The sequence below is a fragment of the Saccostrea cucullata genome, unplaced genomic scaffold (genome assembly GCF_032062105.1).
Source record: "Saccostrea cucullata isolate Sc308-1 unplaced genomic scaffold, CSIRO_AGI_Scuc_v1 ctg3053, whole genome shotgun sequence".
Lineage (NCBI taxonomy): Eukaryota > Metazoa > Mollusca > Bivalvia > Ostreida > Ostreidae > Saccostrea > Saccostrea cuccullata.
This window is the reverse complement of record NW_026933756.1, coordinates 23,259-43,371: the sequence shown is the minus strand read 5'-3', so window position 1 is coordinate 43,371 and position 20,113 is coordinate 23,259. Positions and strand designations below refer to the sequence as shown.

The 20,113-nt window shown below is 32.7% G+C and overlaps 2 protein-coding genes across 2 annotated transcripts; both read right to left on the bottom strand.

Annotated features, from left to right (window-relative positions):
* Window positions 1-2,719: 2,719 nt before the first annotated feature.
* LOC134239290 (serine/threonine-protein phosphatase 6 regulatory ankyrin repeat subunit B-like) lies at window positions 2,720-6,634 on the bottom strand. The gene is made up of 3 exons (XM_062721468.1): window positions 6,616-6,634; window positions 3,480-6,458; window positions 2,720-3,273 (listed from the first exon to the last, which is right to left on the bottom strand). Exons 1-3 carry the CDS (start codon window positions 6,632-6,634, stop codon window positions 2,720-2,722), a joined length of 3,552 nt encoding a protein of 1,183 aa, XP_062577452.1.
* A 659-nt stretch (window positions 6,635-7,293) lies between these two features.
* Window positions 7,294-9,811, bottom strand: LOC134239289 (uncharacterized). The gene is made up of 4 exons (XM_062721467.1): window positions 9,790-9,811; window positions 7,837-9,660; window positions 7,412-7,663; window positions 7,294-7,325 (listed from the first exon to the last, which is right to left on the bottom strand). Exons 1-4 carry the CDS (start codon window positions 9,809-9,811, stop codon window positions 7,294-7,296), a joined length of 2,130 nt encoding a protein of 709 aa, XP_062577451.1.
* Between the last annotated feature and the right edge of the window lie 10,302 nt (window positions 9,812-20,113).

The following is a 20,113-nucleotide window of genomic DNA, read 5'->3' as shown; positions in this document are numbered from 1 at the left end:
GAACAGTTTAAAGTTTTTGGTGCAGGATTAATTTCCAAGTAACTTTGAGCTCTTTAATAACCAAACTTGCATGGATTATAAATCTAAGGGTGCATTCTACCAGGCTGGCTTCGGATGCTGAATTTGACCTATATTTTCTGGATTAGTGAAAATGTTAGTTTTCTATACTGGTTTCATTTCCAAGTAACTTTCAGATCTATGTTGAACAAACTTGCATGGATAATCCATCTTCTGATGCACACTAATGGACTTGCTTCAGATGCTGAATTCGACATACATGTACAATTTCAAGATATTGGACCTGGTAAAAATTTTGGGTGAAGGTCTATTACAAAGAAACTATAAGGCTTATAAAAACAAATGATACATACAATAAAAACTCTCAAACTTGCTTCAGATGCTGGATTTTAATTACGTTTTCATGATGAAAAACTAGTTTGAAGTTTTTACATGTATATAGGTCTATTCCAAGATATCAAGTCAAAATTGCATAAATTTTGAACTTTGGATGTACATGTACACTTTTTGTTGGTGAATTGTGTGACTTTGCTTTACGTAAAGACGACGTTTGTTAAGGTAAGCTCTGTAATCTCTGATTACGTATGTTTAAAGGATAGTACTTGGGCTTTCATATTGACACAAATCCTTTTCTTTGGAATAACAAGATTTTTTGTCTCTTGACCTTGCAGTTGCATTTAAGAAACTTCAATCTCATCTTTAGCTGTCATACGGGACCATCAGTGATTTACAAATGGACAGACTCCTGGGAAACCTATAGTCACCTCCAGTTCCAGGGGCCTATTAAATCAGTTAATGTACCCTTATAATTTTTATGAATATTTTTAATTTATATAAAATATAATATATTCATGATTTCGTTCACTGTGCAAAATACATATATAACATATTATAATTGTGTCATACATAATTATATCAAATATTACATAGTATTTCCACTTTCCAGAATATTATAAAAGTTTTATTCTGAAAAAAATTATATTCCATTCATATATGTGCATTGAAAGCAACTCAATACAAAATTAAGTTATACTCTTCTGGATATATACAGTTGCTGCAAAGCTCTCTTAAATGGCTGTACAATAAAAAAATAATTTTCGTTTATTACAAGAACTTGTCAGTAAGAAACATGTATACACTTAATTACAATACTACGAGCTCACCTACATTAACCTAAATAAGGGGGGCCTGAGTTCACAAACATGGAAATTTTCATTGGGACGTCAAGAAAACTAACGAATGAGAGAAATCAAATAAATCACATATAAATGATGTCTTAATTACACCGAATTCATGTATTTTACCAATTACTTATACAATTTTGAAAAATAACAAGACTTGATAACAATATTGCCGAGCAAAGGCAAAATTCTAATGTATTAAATGATATCACCAGCCTTGAACACGATGAAATATAAGTGATCAAGAGGTGTAGATTTACTGGTTTTATAATTGCAAAAATGCCAAAATAGATATAATTCATTGCCAATGTTTAAATTTAAAACATTCAAACTAATAGAAATAAGTTATCAATTATAAAAATTTTGAATTTATCTAGTCTCTATGAAGACTACTATGACAAGGAATGTAAAAAAATATCGCTTCGCTTGAACGATGTGTTCCAAATTTACAACAAAAGTGCAACGACCAAGACTAGTCTTTTTGTTGTGAACTATGGAATATCAATTGTTATATAGTTTATCTTTTGAAAGTACTGGGAGCTCATTCAGGTCTGCAGTACATTACTTTTTTTAAAACAATTTCTCAAAGCTACATATACTGTACGCACTTTTGGCAAAATTACAAGTACTTTCCAAATAGCACAAACTACCCCCAGCAGTTTTTCTGGTAAAGGATGTAAACTTGTTCTTGATGTGTTTCATTTTTTCCTCAAAAAATAAGAGTTTGCCCCTGCACTAGCATCTTTTTTCGAAATTTTACATAATAATTCTATTTTATACGTGTCACGTGTCAAACAGCTAATACATGTGATGTAATCGGTACATATGGCACACTCTTATCTATTATCATATACTATTAGGCTTTTACTTATAAATTCCTTTTCTTACATGTGCACTAAGAAAGCTTAGGGGAAACATCATTAAGTAAATTCTGAAAGATTCTGTGAATATGAAAAAATTTCAGAAAAAGAATTTTGATTTGTACTAATTTGTATCTAATTTTGAATTTCAATTCACACATAGCAATATCTAATTAATGTTTAAAAAACATTATTGCTTTAAAAAGGTACATGCATAATGTATTAGATGAAATAGCATTTGGAAAAAAAAAGAAAAAAAAGTTTTCACTATTACTACATGTACATACGTCAAAACTGTGAATAAAGTGTAGTCTGTGGACAAAAAGAACTTTCACCTAACAAAATCCCTTTTTATCAGAGATTTTAATTACAGCACAAGGTTTTATTAAAAAGTGTTGTTATTGAATTTTAAAAATTGCCGAACAAAAGAGGAGAATAGGTATTAACATTTTGGATATCAATCATATTTTTATTATTTTATTGGGGAATGAGGAATTCCTTTCCTTCTTCCTCGTTGGACTTGAAACAAATTATGCATAGAATATTCCCTTAACTAGGAAACTTGAAAAAATATAAATGCTGAATTTTAAAAACTAATGTTTGCAAAATCAAGAAAAAATGGAAAATAAGATCTTTAAGCATTACATGTTTTCTATAGTTTTAACTTATACAACACGAGTTGCAAACACTTCCACTATTACATCTCCTTCTTGTATTTTTCAAGCTTTTCTCCGCCAGAAAGGTCAAAACTTCAATGTTCCATCCCCACGCTGCATCATGTAAGGCATTTCCTCCATTATTGTCTTTCACATGGAGTAAACGAGGATAAGTATTGACAAAATATTTACACATCTCTAGTTTTCCGTTTATACAGCTACGGTGAAGCACAGTTTTCCCATCATTATTTTTGGTTTTGATATCGAAGCCTTTCTCCAACAGAAAATTGAGTAAATCAATGTTACCTCCCCACGCTGCATCATGTAAAGCATTTTCTCCATTTTTGTCTGTGGCATTTAGTAAATGAGGATAAGTATTGACCAAGTACTTACACATCTCTAGTTCTCCGTTCATACAGCATTGGTGAAGCACAGTTTTCCCATCATTTCTTTTGGTTTTGACATCAAAACCTTTCTCCAACAGAAAATTGAGTAAATCAATGTTACCTCCCCACGCTGCAGCATGTAAGGCATTCTCTCCATCATTGTCATCAAAACCTTGAGATAAATAATGTAAATGATGATAAGTATTGACCAAGTACTTACACATATTTAGTTTTCCGTTCATACAGCATCGGTGAAGCACAGTTTCTCCATCATTTGTTTTCGACTTGACATCAAAACCTTTCTCCAACAGAAAATTTAGTAAATCAATGTTACCTTGACATCAACTAAATGAGGATAAGCATTGACCAAGTACTTACACATCTCTAGTTTTCCGTTAATACAGCACTGGTGAAGCACACTTTTCCCATCATTTCTTTTGGTTTCGATATCAAAACCTTTCTCCAACAGAAAATTGAGTAAATCAATGTTACCTCCCCACGCTGCATCATGTAAGGCATTCTCTCCATCATTGTCTTTGACATCAACTAAATGAGGATAAGTATTGAGCAAGTACTTACACATCTCTAGTTTTCCGTTCATACAGCACTGGTGAAGCACACTTTTCCCATCATTTCTTTTGGTTTCGATATCAAAACCTTTCTCCAACAGAAAATTGAGTAAATCAATGTTACCTCCCCACGCTGCATGATGTAAGGCATTTTCTCCATTTTTGTCTGTGGCATTTAGTAAATGAGGATAAGTATTGACCAAGTACTTACACATATTTAGTTCTCCGTTCATACTGCACTGGTGAAGCACAGTTTTCCCATCATTTCTTTTGGTTTCGATATCAAAGCCTTTCTCCAACAGAAAATTGAGTAAATCAATGTTACCTCCCCAAGCTGCAGCATGTAAGGCATTTCTTCCATTATTGTCTTTTACATATAGTAATTGAGGATAAGTATTGACCAAGTACTTACACATCTCTAGTTTTCCGTTCATACAGGAATAGTGAAGCACAGTTTTCCCATCATTTCTTTTGGTTTTGACATCAAAACCTTTCTCCAACAGAAAATTGAGTAAATCAATGTTACCTCCCCACGCTGCATCATGTAAGGCATTTCCTCCAATGTTGTCTTTGAGATCTAGTATATGAGGATAAGTATTGACCAAGTACTTACACATTTCTAGTTTTCCGTCCATACAGGAATAGTGAAGCACAGTTTTCCCATCATTTCTTTTGGTTTCGACATCAAAACCTTTCTCCAACAGAAAATTGAGTAAATCAATGTTACCTCCAAAGGCCGCATTATGTAAGGCATTCTCTCCATTATTGTCTTTGACATCAACTAAATGAGGATAAGCATTGACCAAGTACTTACACATCTCTAGTTTTCCGTTAATACAACACTGGTGAAGCACAGTTTTCCCATCATTTCTTTTGGTTTTGACATCAAAACCATTCTCCAGCAGAAAATTGAGTAAATCAATGTTACCTCCCAAGGCTGCAGCATGTAAGGTATTTCCTCCATTATTGTCTTTGACATCAACTAAATGAGGATAAGTATTGACCAAGTACTTACACATCTCTAGTTTTCCGTTCATACAGCACTGGTGAAGCACAGTTTTCCCATCAATTCTTTTGGTTTTGACATCAAATCCTTTCTCCAACAGAAATTTGAGTAAATCAATATAACCTCCCCACGCTGCCTGATGTAAGGCGTTCCCTCCATTATTGTCTTTGACATCTAGTAAATCAGGATAAGTATTGACCAAGTACTTACACATTTCTAGTTTTCCGTTCATACAGGAATAGTGAAGCACAGTTTTCCCATCATTTCTTTTGGTTTTGACATCAAAACCTTTCTCCAACAGAAAATTGAGTAAATCAATGTTACCTCCCCAAGCTGCATTATGTAAGGCATTTTCTCCATTATTGTCTTTGACATCTAGTAAATGAGGATAAGTATTGACCAAGTACTTACACATCTCTAGTTCTCCGTTCATACAGGAATAGTGAAACGCAGTTTTCCCATCATTTCTTTTTGTTTTGACATCAAAACCTTTCTCCAACAGAAAATTGAGTAAATCAATGTTACCTCCCCAGGCCGCATTATGTAAGGCATTTCCTCCATTATTGTCCTTGACATCTAGTAAATGAGGATAAGTATTCGCCAAGTACTTACACATCTCTAGATTTCCGCTCATACAGCATAGATGAAGCACCGTACCCCCATCATTTCTTTTGGTTTTGACATCAAAACCTTTCTCCAACAGAAAATTGAGTAAATCAATGTTACCTCCCCAGGCTGCATCATGTAAGGCATTTCCTCCATTATTGTCTTTGAGATTAAGTAAATGAGGATAAGTATTGACCAAGTACTTACACATCTCTTGTTCTTGGTTCATACAGCATTGGTGAAGCACAGTTTTCCCATCATTACTTTTGGTTTTGACATCAAAACCTTTCTCCAACAGAAAATTGAGTAAATCAATGTTACCTCCCAAGGCTGCATCATGTAAGGCATTTCCTCCATTATTGTCTTTGACATCTAGGAAATGAGGATAGGTATTGAGCAAGTACTTACACATCTCTAGTTTTCCGTTCATACAGGAATAGTGAAGCACAGTTTTCCCATCATTTCTTTTGGTTTTGACATCAAAACCTTTCTCCAACAGAAAATTGAGTAAATCAATGTTACCTCCCAAGGCTGCAGCATGTAAGGCATTTCCTCCAATATTGTCTTTGAGATTTAGTAAATGAGGATAAGTATTGACCAAGTACTTACACATCTCTAGTTTTCCGTTCATACAGCACTGGTGAAGCACAGTTTTCCCATCATTTCTTTTGGTTTCGATATCAAAGCCTTTCTCCAACAGAAAATTGAGTAAATCAATGTTACCTCCCCAGGCTGCAGCATGTAAGGCATTCTCTCCATCATTGTCTTTGACATCAACTAAATGAGGATAAGTATTGACCAAGTACTTACACATCTCTAGTTTTCCGTTCATACAGCACTGGTGAAGCACAGTACCCCCATCGTTTCTTTTGGTTTTGACATCAAAACCTTTCTCCAACAGAAAATTGAGTAAATCAATGTTACCTCCCCAGGCTGCATCATGTAAGGCATTTCCTCCATTATTGTCTTTGACATCTAGTAAATGAGGATAAGTATTGACCAAGTACTTACACATCTCTAGTTCTCCGTTCATACAGGAATAGTGAAACGCAGTTTTCCCATCATTTCTTTTTGTTTTGACATCAAAACCTTTCTCCAACAGAAAATTGAGTAAATCAATGTTACCTCCCCAGGCCGCATTATGTAAGGCATTTCCTCCATTATTGTCCTTGACATCTAGTAAATGAGGATAAGTATTGCCAAGTACTTACACATCTCTAGATTTCCGCTCATACAGCATAGATGAAGCACCGTACCCCCATCATTTCTTTTGGTTTTGACATCAAAACCTTTCTCCAACAGAAAATTGAGTAAATCAATGTTACCTCCCCACGCTGCATGATGTAAGGCATTTCCTCCAATATTGTCTTTTAGATTAAGTAAATGAGGATAAGTATTGACCAAGTACTTACACATCTCTTGTTTTCCGTTCATACAGCACTGGTGAAGCACAGTTTTCCCATTATTTGTTTTGGTTTTGACATCAAAACCTTTCTCCAGCAAAAAAATGAATAAATCAATGTTACCTCCCAAGGCTGCATCATGTAAGGCATTTCCTCCATTATTGTCTTTGACATCTAGGAAATGAGGATAAGTATTGAGCAAGTACTTACACATCTCTAGTTTTCCGTTCATACAGGAATAGTGAAGCACAGTTTTCCCATCATTTCTTTTGGTTTTGACATCAAAACCTTTCTCCAACAGAAAATTGAGTAAATCAATGTTACCTCCCCAGGCTGCAGAGTGTAAGGCATTTCCTCCAATATTGTCTTTGACATCTATTAAAGGAGGATAAGTATTGACCAAGTACTTACACATCTCTAGTTTTCCGTTCATACAGCACTGGTGAAGCACAGTTTTCCCATCATTTCTTTTGGGTTTGACATCTAAACCTTTCTCGAACAGAAAATTGAGTAAATCAATGTTACCTCCCCAGGCTGCATCATGTAAGATATTCTCTCCATTATTGTCTTTGACATCCAGTAAATGAGGATAAGTATTGACCAAGTACTTACACATCTCTAGTTTTCCGTTCATACAGCACTGGTGAAGCACACTTTTCCCATCATTTCTTTTGGTTTCGATATCAAAACCTTTCTCCAACAGAAAATTGAGTAAATCAATGTTACCTCCCAAGGCTGCATGATGTAAGGCATTTCCTCCATTATTGTCTTTGACATCTAGTAAATGAGGATAAGTATTGAGCAAGTACTTACACATCTCTAGTTTTTCGTTCATACAGGAATAGTGAAGCACCGTACCCCCATCATTTCTTTTGGTTTTGACATCAAAACCTTTCTCCAACAGAAAATTGAGTAAATCAATGTTACCTCCAAAGGCTGCAGCATGTAAGGCATTCTTTCCATCATTGTTTTTGTCATCTTGTAAATGGGGATAAGTTTTTACCAAGTGCTTACACATATTTAGTCTCCCAAACTTACAAGCTTCATGTAATGGTGTACTTTGATCGTCAGGAAATGTTTGCTTTACACCTTCAAGTATTCATACAATTCTATGTTTCCTGATTGAGCTGACCAGTGTAATGGTGACCTACCTTTGTTGTCATTATAATCTGGTGAAAGTAAATCTGGATACTTATCACAGATATACCTGACCATGTTTAGTTTTCCGTTTTGACAAGCATAGCTGAGAACAGTTGAACCAGTATGACTTGTTCTATATAGCTCACAACCACTTTGAACTAACTTTTTAAATATTGTTTCGTCTCCTGCATACGCAACGAAATGCAGAGCGTTTCCACCTTCATTGTCTCGGACATCAATTAGTTGTGGGTAGCGTGCTAGAACTGGCTCAATGAGGTGATTCTGTCCCAAAAAGCAAATCTCATGTAGAAGACCGCATTGTATATTATTCCATTGATTTGATAAAGTTTTCTCTGTAAGGTCTACATTATCAGTGAAGCGATAAAGCAAATCTAAATTTCCACTTTGCACAGCGAAAAAACAAGTTTTTAAGTTGTACCTAACATTAGTTTTTATTAGCAAGTCAACAATCTCCCCCTGGTTGTGTGCACATGCTTCATTTAAGGACACATATCTTTGTTCTTCTGAAGCTACAAACAAGAGATACTTAACCCACCTAATGTTACCAGATACACAAAAATGAACTAACATTGATTGCCCACGACTATCAGTATTTTCTTTTATACCATTCAACACACTTTGATTATTTTTGCATTTACATACAAACTTCTCGTCTTCCCATATGTGAAGACGGGAAATTGTTTGAAATGCAGTAACTGATCTTTCCTGCAGGACTTCTAGCAATCGGTCAATTAAGTCTTGAAAAATATCTTCGACAATTACTACAGAATTCCACGCCAGTTTCTTACAAGTAGTTAACCTTTCTAGAAGGGTAAAATCACAACTCTTGATAATTTCCTGTGGGTAATAATTGACGAGACATTTAAATAAACTCTCTTGTACTGAGCTATGACTAAATTTATATTTTCTTTCAATATTGTCATAAACCATCAAAAAATCATGGAAATGAAAAATAGAACTTTGAAAGTTCCTTAAATTTGAATCTGTGACTCCTATTATTCTCATTGCTACTTCTTTTCTCGTCATGTCTCGTAAAGGTGTTTCCAGTACGCTTTCTTCTACACTCCCTCCACAAAGAAGAATATAGACTAAAACTGCCATTTTCCTTTCTTTTCTATCCAACCTTTGTTTTATATAATTCTCCAAGCTCAGAATTGGATCCTTCAAGAAAGCTTGAGCGTTTTTAGAAAATAATGGATTATTTTTCAATAGGCTGCAACATTGGGGGATTCCGAGTGAATTTCTTAGTTTAACAACATCCAGCATTGTATTTGATAATATCAATTTTTCCAGACCATACTTTGTAAACATATCTAATATTTCTGAACTTTTCATTTGAAAATTCCCGTTAGATATGTCAACTGAAGAATTGTTTAAAAATAGTTCTTCACTTATTCTATCGACTGCTTCTTTGTGAATATCATTTCTGATTGTTATAATTAAAACGTTTCCCTTACAATTATCATAATTCCACATTGCTTTTATTAAATGTAACTTTGCTTTAAAGTTGTCAACCTCATTTGAAACTGAGAACTCCCCGAATAAATTATCTAAAAATAAAGCGACGTTTGAAGATTGTGACACGGATCCATACAATTCTTCAACTGTGAACACTTGAAGAGGTATCATCCCTTTCTCCTGTAACTCTGATAAGACGTGCATGGCAATCGTGGTTTTTCCGGATCCCGGGTTACCCTTGATAAGGACATACCTATTTGACTCTAGAAGTTCAAATACTCTTTTGATTGCACGTGTGAAAACAAATACATCCCTTATTCTTAGTTCTTGATTTTCTAAAGCAGCTCTAGTTGTATCTAAAAATCCAGAAATATCTTCAAATTGGCTTGAAATCAAAACATCAAATAAACATCTGCCTAAATTTGGCAAATTTTTAGACTTCTAAGTTTATTTATAACAAGGATATATCAGGTATAAGGTCTTACCAATCTTTACTCTGATTTGCATATCTGAAAAGGAAACAAGATAAGACAAAGCTATTGTTTCTTGTGCTACAGTTGTATTCTCACTAAGAAACAGAATGTTGAGTAACAGGAGATGTTTAAATAAATTCAAATGAACAATCTTTCAGTGAAACGCTCACTTTTTGTTATCAGAGATTAATGTAATGTAAAAAAAAGAAAGATTTACAAATCAGCAACTATACATGCATGAAGACCTTGTCAATGCCGTGAATTTTGGATTAAATATAAACGAATCATCATGGCGATATGGATGCCATACATAATTCACAAATAACATTTTTTTTAAGAGAAGGACGATAGTCAAAGACTGTGGAAATTTAATAAGAAACTGGAAAGTAGATAGAAACATTGTTACAGTGATGGAAATGTTTGCAGATGAGAGTAAGTTTAAGATGAAATTTTAATAATTTAATTATTGTTAACCAGTTAAATTTTTCGAGGAATTGATATTAAATGTAAGTTATATAGCTCTATTTTGCTTATATTATTTGGAAATTTGAAACGAGTAATTTATCAACCATAACAATAAATTATTACTTTGTTGATTATTTTTAAAAAATGAATAAAAGCAGTATTATGAAAGCTAAACTTACCAAAATTCTCAAACCCCGTGTTTTCTACTTTATCTGTTAAAAGTAAACAGAGGAAAATATTGTTTATAATTTATAAACTCAAAAACACTACGTACGTGCAACAAACAATAATTATTAAAGACAAAAAGATTGATAAAGGCGATTAAATGTTAAAAAAAAACTTCTCAGAATTTAATGATAATCTGTATTCAGTTTGCAACTGATGACTTACGTTTCAGTTTCTGTATTTCTTGGGTGTTTTCCTCTACATTTGAGACCAGCGACTCTGATTTGAAAAAAAAAGCTATGCTTAAGTTGACTTGCATTTTAAGGTCTTCATATTAAAAGTTTGACATTGATATTTTAACATTACATAATGTAGACGTACTTTTTTCCACTGGGTCATAATTCCGCAGAATCTCAATTTCTGTTGTATTCGCGTGTAGAAAATTACGCAGATTTCATTGACTGTCACTATATGCATTTGATTGATATTAAGTACGCTTGGACAAATTTCCTTGGAAAATTTGTGACCGAGTACATAGCTTAAATTAATACCAAATCTAAAAAAGTACTTCTACAGTATATCTATATTAATGCTTTTCAATGCTTTTAACGTTTTCTGTTTTTCAGATATTATCTATCTTAATATAGATATGTAATTTTAAGATTTCACATATGCAGACGATGTTCATATATGGACATGATTACAGAATTAAATCTCCCTCGCTATTTCATTATAATTATGATATACATTTGGATGCAAAACAGATGGAGCTACTATACGTTTCACATTATGAAAAAATTATTCACATACTCTTAAAACGTTTGTTTTCATAAGGATTACGAATTAAGGTACGATGGAGGAGACCATTTTAATGATATTATCTTGATTCAAGTTATTTTTCTCCTCGAAAAGGTAAGTCATGCCCTAATAGGAGGAATTTTCTTCATGAACGCAAATAATAAACCACCAACGATATTTACGATATACACTAGACAAAATTGCTAACGCACCACAAGTTAATTTTTATTTGTGAATTGGACATTTGCCAAATCTGTACTAGTGTATATAATATGCCATTATATCCAAAACAGTGGGATTGACAAATGCATTGGTATCATGAAAAGACCCTTCAATGACCCTCTTGTTTGAAAAGCAATTTCCAGCTGCTCACAGCGTACCATTTTTGCCCAGATATAAAATTCTTGATCAATATAGGTGGTTTGTGAGGTTGCCAGGTGATTCTCATGTAGCCTAGTAATCATCCGTTGCCTTAATGTCCATAGCAAATCCATTCACATTTCGGTTGACTGTTTTTTTAAAACAATTTTCAACTTATGGTATATTACTAACTTAAAGTCGTGGCTTTTTGTAGTAAACATTTTTTTTATGTTTGATAATCTATTTACAACAGATTTTCAAGAGTGAAAATCATACACATCTTAATGTTTTCATTTTTTACAGACTTCTCTAAAGGACCCTCTCCACACTGTAATAACTGTGTTTAGGATTTAAACACTTCCATGACGTGTTTAGATCTAAACAAGTATAGAAATATGTTTAACAACTAAACACTTATGTCTAAACATGTTTTATATCTAAACGTGTTTAGAAATTAAACACGTTCTGCAGTAAAATCTTCCCGGAAATGACACAAAATATGTTAATTTGAGCGGCGATTGAAACAAAGAAAATCACAAAAGGTTTAAGGGACGTATCAAGGAGAGAAACTGACAACCCAACGGATAACCATGAAGAAATATTGAAAATCATTTGAAAGGCATCTTTTTACTACAATATATTAAAGGTATATTTTCGCTTTATTAAGATTTGCATTATTAAACCACGATGAGTAACGTAAACAGTGCTTTGAGGTCGTTTATTATGTGTTTATAGAATTGAAGGAGAAGAGTGTATATTGAACTTCATTAGAAATAACTGTTTTAATTTAAGTTAGTATAGTTTCAATGCAACTTGAAAAAAAGATGTCATCTTCAAACTGGATATTTTTAAGTGGTGCTGTATTGAAATCTAAAATAAACTGTGGATGTAATGAGCCACCTTAAATCTGTCTTCTTTCTTACAGGTTATGTGTGTAGTCCGGATTGAACTCAAAGCATGCATGTATCAAAGTACCTTCTTCAAATTGTTGTTCCATGATCAACACTAAGAAATGTATATTTATTGAGTGTATTGGATTACCTCTAATTCGACAATGCTCGACGGATTTGAATATATGTACCCAAAATCATCAATTTGTGATTATCCTTGTGCATTTAAAATGGATTACTTTTCGGCAGTTACTGATGGGATATTATATCATGTGGTGCTATGTAATGCTGTAGGATTGGTGAAAGTTAATCAAGTTTGACATTTTGATGACTGACATATGGAACACTCTGCAACCGATTGAAACTGTAATAAATCATATAAAAATTATTATATCAAATAAATATTTGATAATTTTAATTGAAATATCTTTAATAAAGCATTATTACAAAGATTAAAGAAAGTGTTGATATAAAATTGCTATTTTTTTTTTGTTTCTGTTGCTCATCTCTGCGTTATAGATATAATGTATGTCATGCTGAATGAACTTATACAGATCAAAATATTAAATTTGTGTAAAACATCACACAGGTGTAAAGTATCTACATGTACATATCTAAACAATCAGAGGTCTTATGATGAATAATTTATATCGGTTAATATTTTGACATTTTTGACAATAATCATGATAATATTATGTGTATCAAGTAATATGCACTTTGTGACAAAATTTACAAATGTCTATATTTTTTTTTAAGCCACACTTGTTTTATTATGTGAAATATAGATATGTCTAATTTCTAATCACACAATAAAGAAGAGGTGTTTAAATTCAAACACTTTTCTTAGCACTTTTTGTCACCTTCCTCTTTATATGTTTAATTCCTAAACATGTATTATTATACCTCATTATAAATATTCTACACAACGCGTTATCTGATTGGTTCTAGGTTATCACGTGATCGGGCCGTAAAACTTCATATTTCCCGTCGTCGGCACGCTTTTCATCATATTCCACCTCTTCGGAAACCTAGTGAATTTTCCCGCAATATAGTTCTCGTTCGTTGAACGTAAACTCCCGAGAGTAGTAGACGTCACAATAGCCTGTTTGACGTCACAAAACTGATGACAATGTGATGACCAAAGGGTTTTATAGTAACTTTACGTTAACAATGAAAGTGAATTTGAAAGCGGTGCCGAATTTGAAAGTTTAAGTTTATTTCAAAGGCTTTACTTGTTTCGGTATAATAAACAATTCATTGCATGAATGTTCGGGAAACATGAAGACTTATTCAGCCAAGAAATATCATATTCCCCTCGGGCGAAGCCCTCGGGGAATATGATTTTCTTGGCTGAATAAGTCTTCATATTTCCCTCACTATCATGCAATAAATGTATAATATTTCTAAACACACGAAAAAGTGTTTAGTTCTAAACACATTTCTCGCAGTGCACCTTCAGACAAGATACTGTCTGCATTAGCAAGTTCTTCTTGGGCCAAACGCCTCATACGGTGTAACTTATTTTCTGAGTTTCTAATTAGTTCAAATGTAAAAACACAAATAAAAAGAAACAAATGAATATTTTTCTTCAAAAATGGAACATATCTTATTTTTCTATGAATTGATCTTACTTTAGTAAACATTGTTAGTAGTTATTTATATGGTTTGACATTAATATACCTCATTTTTTGTTAAAGTGACATATCTACTGGTATATATCAAATACATCATAAAAAAGATTTTAAAAGTAAAATATTAATTCTATTAGGTGGGGCTCAGCAATTTGGTCTAGTGTATATTTCTAAGAACTAGTTATATTCTTTCTTGTTTTTTAAATGATTGCGTGCAATGTAAGAGATAGACATTATTTTGAATTGAAACAAAATAATTCAATTTCAGTTGTAACATGTACTAGTAATTTGATTGGGTTAAATATTTAACCAATTTTGTTTAACATAACTTGCCTACATCACTATGATTTAGGTCAAAAAGGTATTACTCCGGTTTACGTTACTTTTTAAATATTCTTAATTCAAGGAAGTTCTAAACACTAACAGAAACTATTTTTTAGACTCAGAGAAAAATATGCATATTAAGACTTTTTATCTCATAAATTATGAAATTAACGGTAAATAACAACTACTTTAATCTTAAGCTAAGGGTAGATCACTCTAACTGCATAAAGTTACCCAATAAAACCCAATAAGTAGAGCTCTTTAATGTGCAGTGTTTAGAGCGTCCTTAAAGCCTTTTCTTTGAGAAAATATTTACTCATTGTCTACACTGAAATTAAATTATAAGGAATGAAGCTCATCAGTTTCAACTTATGTAATACGATATAACATAACAGTTTACACTTTTTATTAACCGCTTGGCGTATAACAAAAGTTGAAATAAGCGTATTCCTTAAATGTATAAACCAATATACTGTACCTAGTATTGCAAGCTGTTTTATCCATTCCATTTCCTGTTCCGGGTCCATCTTGTCTGTTTTGATAAAGTCTACCGATTTCTGATGTTTTGAAACGCCAAAATAAATATCAACATCTTCAGCAATTTTGCGAATGTTCATAAACTCAGTCTGGAAATCGGCATCGGGTATACCTATAACAACAGCATGTCCATAGTGTTTGTTTCTGAGTAGTCTTATACGCTCCATATTTGCCGATACACTTCTGTCTGTAGGGTCAGGATCATTACCCCAACCTTGACTGTGTGCAGGTAGGTTAGTCACATTACGCAGGAGAGTATAAAGTAAGGATATATCCATATCAGAATAATCTCCCGCATAGTTTTGGGAAGATGGCGGAAAAATCAAATCGTTTTGTGATTTATTGAGCGGATTCCTCTTCTCTGACTTCTTCCAGCTTTTAACTTTCTTGGATAGATCATTTGCAGGCACCTCATTAAGGAGCACATCTCTCATGATGTCAGCACAGGGCCCCAAAATCAGTCGGGAGATCCGTGCTAAGTTTGTTGTCTGTGGTGTAGAGGCGTACTTTGAACAAGACATGACCTGGATTCCTTACTGTTGTATTTTACTTTTATTATGTTTCCGATAGCTGCATATCTCTTTCTTAATTCCTTGTCTTTGAAAAACTCAATGTAGAAAGGGTTTATGAAAAGCGAAAAAGTCCTTTTGTCTGAAAGAAAGAGAAATTAGTTACATACAGTACCGACCAGGATCAACCTGACACCCAAGCAATCCGAGAAAGCAATGCTCTGGGACTCTTGTATGACTGCCCTGGGACCGCTAAGGGACTGCTCTGGGACCGCTGTGGGACTGCTATAGAAAGCAGCCCAGCTGTCCCTTAGACTGCTCTCTGGAACTGCTTTGTTCATTCATGTCTGAAAGAGCTTTGGGGTGATACGATAGCTCCGCTGCCTAATGTACTTTAATTTGCAGACTCCCTGTTCTTCTGGTTACTTGCAGCAGAGAAGAGTGTAAACTAGTAACAAAACAAGAGTTTCTTACAATCTTATAACAAGTAGAAATTACATGTGTTATAGTTAATTGATATTTACACAAATTAAGGTAGGTTTCTACTCACACAAAACATATCGTATATTTAAAAAATTATGAAATTTTCACGTGCACAGAATCAGGAAGACAATATTACTAAGCGATGGTTTCAGTTAGATTACTTTTGACCTTTTTAGAGTCAAGGTTAAATTAATTTGACATTATAAAAAAATAAAACTTGGTAAAGAGCTACGGTCATGTTATGCATAAAATAGTTCTGTAGATATTCTTATTTGTTGATTAACAAGAAACAACTGATGTTCCATTTGAAACATGAAAATAAAAAAGAAAAATATAACAGAGACTTGGTGCTTTCATTTCCTATTAGAAATTTCTCCTAAAAGTCTAGGTCTTGGAAAACTGGCTCTTGAAATTGCAATGTTCTTGAATTTTTAAGGTAAATAGGTACATTTAAATACTTTCAATGAAGATAAAAATATGAGCGCACTCTCTGATTTAAAAATTAAAACATGTCTTTTAATCCTCATAAACAATTCTACAATTTAGTCGCATATTTTAGATCAGAGGTTTCGTTCTACATTAAATATCGTAAATAACTGAAAACGTTGGCCATTTTTGGAAGCGTTTTTCCAGCATATGAGGCACATTTCGTGACGTCATATGATATTTTCTATCCAGAAAATTACGTCATGTTTTAAAGATAAACAAACACCAAGATTTAAGTGTTTAACAATGCATTGTTAACTAAAACAAAGCAGTTTCAGTTTTTCAGAAATGCACACGGCCAAAAAAGGCATAAGTGAACCTTGTTCTTAACAAAAATTGTAAAAAGCCCCAATACTTAAGAAAAAGCCTTTCGAGTATCCCAAAAGTATGGAAAATGGCTTTACTCTATAATGATTAAATCTATTCAAAGTTAATTCTGGTGGATAATAATCAATTAAAATTAAAATTTTCCGTATAAAAATATGGGAACCAGAATCAATACAGAAAAAAAGAAATTGAATTATAAATAAATAAGATAATTGTGATTACAAATTAAATAGTCATGCTCAGTGTAATTCATCTATGTATATGTGAAAGCTTTCTTTCTTCAATAAATATTATTTGTTTCTATATGCGTACTGTTCATAACTGTAAATGACCGTCGCATTGTAAGGAATACATATATTTATAAAAGTTATGGTAAAACACGTGTATTTGTTATGTATGCAGATTAAGTCCATCGGTAAAGGAGATCGATTGGTTGTTCATTGTTTACGGGTGAATAGGTTGAATCCGTGCTACGCATGATTCAGTCACGTATAAGGTAGATTTTCGGGTGTTTTAAGTCATTCGAAGTTCGCTGCTACATTGCAACAGACTAATCCCCCGCCCCACCCACCCCTTCCAGTATCGTTATTTCCTACATGTTATTCGTATCAACGTTGACTTGTCGCTTTATTTGAATCTTCTTCTTTTGTAGAATGATAAAGATTTCAGAAGATAAATTAAAGACTGTGCTTTGTATACTGTATACACTTCATTAAAGTCTGTTGCACTCGCGCATGCGAGCTCATCCTATTTAAAGTGTTTTTGAGTTTATTTATAAATAATTTATGTTCGTTTGAACTGGTGAATTTAGAACATAATGGCATATATACAACCTAAAATAAATTTCAGCTGCCTTCTATAGTTCCATTTTTTATTGGAACTCTCATTTTTGAGTTAATCATAACTGACTGGACTGATCTGAGACTACTTTCACCCATTCTCAATATAAGGGCTCAAATAATGTCGCCTCATTTTCATTTAAAAGAAATACCACTGATGTAATTTTTAAATCAACATTATAAATAGTCATATAACAATAAATAAGAATTCATATAATTATCGATCTGAAAGGGTATTTAAGGAGTTCCAAATTCAAATATAGTAGCCTATTTGAAATGTACGTTACTGTCGCCGAGGCAAATATTATTCTGAATCCCCTCTGTGTAATATATAGTTTTGATTCTCAAGTAAAAATTTTCTGATAAGTTAAACCTTGTATCATATATATTTCTTTTCATAACAATAAATACATTTTCTTTGTGATAATAAATAATTTTTATTGTGCAATGTCCCTGTCGCTTAATTCTATTTCAACCACATTACAAGCAAACACAAAGATTATACACCTGATAGTTTTGTTCTCCTTTATTTATTGATGGGTTAAATTTGAAATTTCAAAGGATTAATTACTCCTACTTAGATAATGTAACATGAAAATGAACAATTTGAGCAACTTTTATAAATATGATTACGGAATGAAAGACATTTTCAATCGTAGAGATAAGAAAGAAATGTACGTTACCTATATTCTTCCATTAAGAATATATATTAAGTAGAAAATATGAGACGACTCTGAATAAGCAACCCCTTGTATCCTGTAAACTGGCAAAGACGTTTTGCTTAACACAATTAAAAATTATTTTTTACATGAAAAGTGATCATTTGAAATGTACGTTACTGAAATGTACGTTACCATGAAATTCGAATTAAGTGAATCTCGCACGAATTTTCATGTATTCTCATACTTTCACACACTCGAATGTGTACACAAAGGAAAGTTTCAAAGGTTGGAGGTCGGCTAAATCCAAAAATTAATGAAAAGGAACGTTTCTGCTTAGGAAAAAAAATATATTAAGGTCAATTATATGTAATATAATTTTGATACCTGGTATATATTTCTGAATACGAAACCTGTATGATGCATTTCTTATGATATGCAAGTTCAAATAGTATCAATATATTGCGTGTCTAACGTACGCTTGTGGAAGAGAATTGATTTTTATATTTGAAATGTACGTTACGTATGGTAACGTACATTTCACGTATTTCAAACTTACATTTTTTTTTAATTTAGTCAATGAATTGCGTTTAAACGAGCGAAACAAAATTATCGTTACAATCCATTTGACAACTGGCCACATAAATCCATCTAAATGCACCCCCAATCCTCGTCAATGTTTTAGACTGTTACCACATGCAAGAAAATTTATTTTTAAGTGTTTTAAATTCATCTTTGGCAACCTTTTTGCCGTTTGTTTACTTTTAATGTGCGACTTTTCGTTAATATTAATTTAATAGTTGTTGATAATTTATATAATTAATTAAAACAATGTATGCAAGGCTTATAATTGGTAAAAAAAAAACAAAAAAAAAAAGAAAGAAAGAAAAAGAAACAAAACAAATAACCCAGAACACAAGACGGTAACGTACATTTCAAATACTGAAAGGCACACAATACTCAGTTTTGTTTGAATCATTGCATTTTGGGTTATATTTTTCCAGATCTGCTGAAAAGCACGTATGTTTGTGATTTGAAAAACGATGTTGCAACATACTAAATGAAATTCTTAACAAACTGTCGATGGATATATTCGGAATAGATTTATGTTAAGTTTCAATGACCAAACACGAACATTTGTTAGATCATTGCAAAATACGTCTGACTCTTATATTTTTTGTCTGTACCCTTGCACAAGGTAGAAGTAACTAGGCTACGACCTGTGTCAATTTCAGCGAAACAGCACAAAAGAATGGTAATGAACTGAGGTGGAGGGGACTCCCCAATAATATGTAAAATGAACGTTACCGAAGTGACGTGACATTCATGTAGTTGATGACAAATAACCTCGTTTGTTACATTATGATTTCTTATATTAATGCCTTAAAACGCTTCATTGAAATGATTTTTATGTCAATAATTGCTTTTTTTCAATATTTTCTTATTACTAATTTACATATTATTACAAGCTTGAAATGTACGTTACCTACTCATATTCTGAGGCAATCGTGTCTTTATAGTGGTGATTGTGACATATAACACAATGTGATTACATAGAGAATCTTTTTGGAATTAAACTGAAACAAAACGATGAATTTTTGGATGAATTTTAAGCTTTTTATTGAACAGAAATTTATCTTGAAATGTACGTTACATTTACGTAGATTTCTAAATCGGCATGGATATATGTTAAAAAAGACAGTAACTACAAAATAGAATTTTACTACATGTACATGTTAGGTTCCAGTATCTATAGAAAATGACAAGATTCCAAACTGATCGCTCTTAACAAAACAGAGAGAGGAATTGAAAGCATATATTTAAAAAAATGTTTTTATACATCTGGATCAAAAAGTAACCTTT

Coding starts and splice junctions, on each gene's coding strand:
- LOC134239290 (XM_062721468.1), bottom strand. Junction 3,274..3,479: donor TAACGGAAAACTAGAGATGT/GTAAGTACTTGG, acceptor ATTTATCTCAAG/GTTTTGATGACAATGATGGA.
- LOC134239289 (XM_062721467.1), bottom strand. CDS start 9,811: ATGCAAATCAGAGTAAAGATTG. Junction 7,664..7,836: donor AGATTATAATGACAACAAAG/GTAGGTCACCAT, acceptor CCCATTTACAAG/ATGACAAAAACAATGATGGA. Junction 7,326..7,411: donor ACATCATGCAGCCTTGGGAG/GTAACATTGATT, acceptor GTGCTTCACCAG/TGCTGTATGAACGGAAAACT.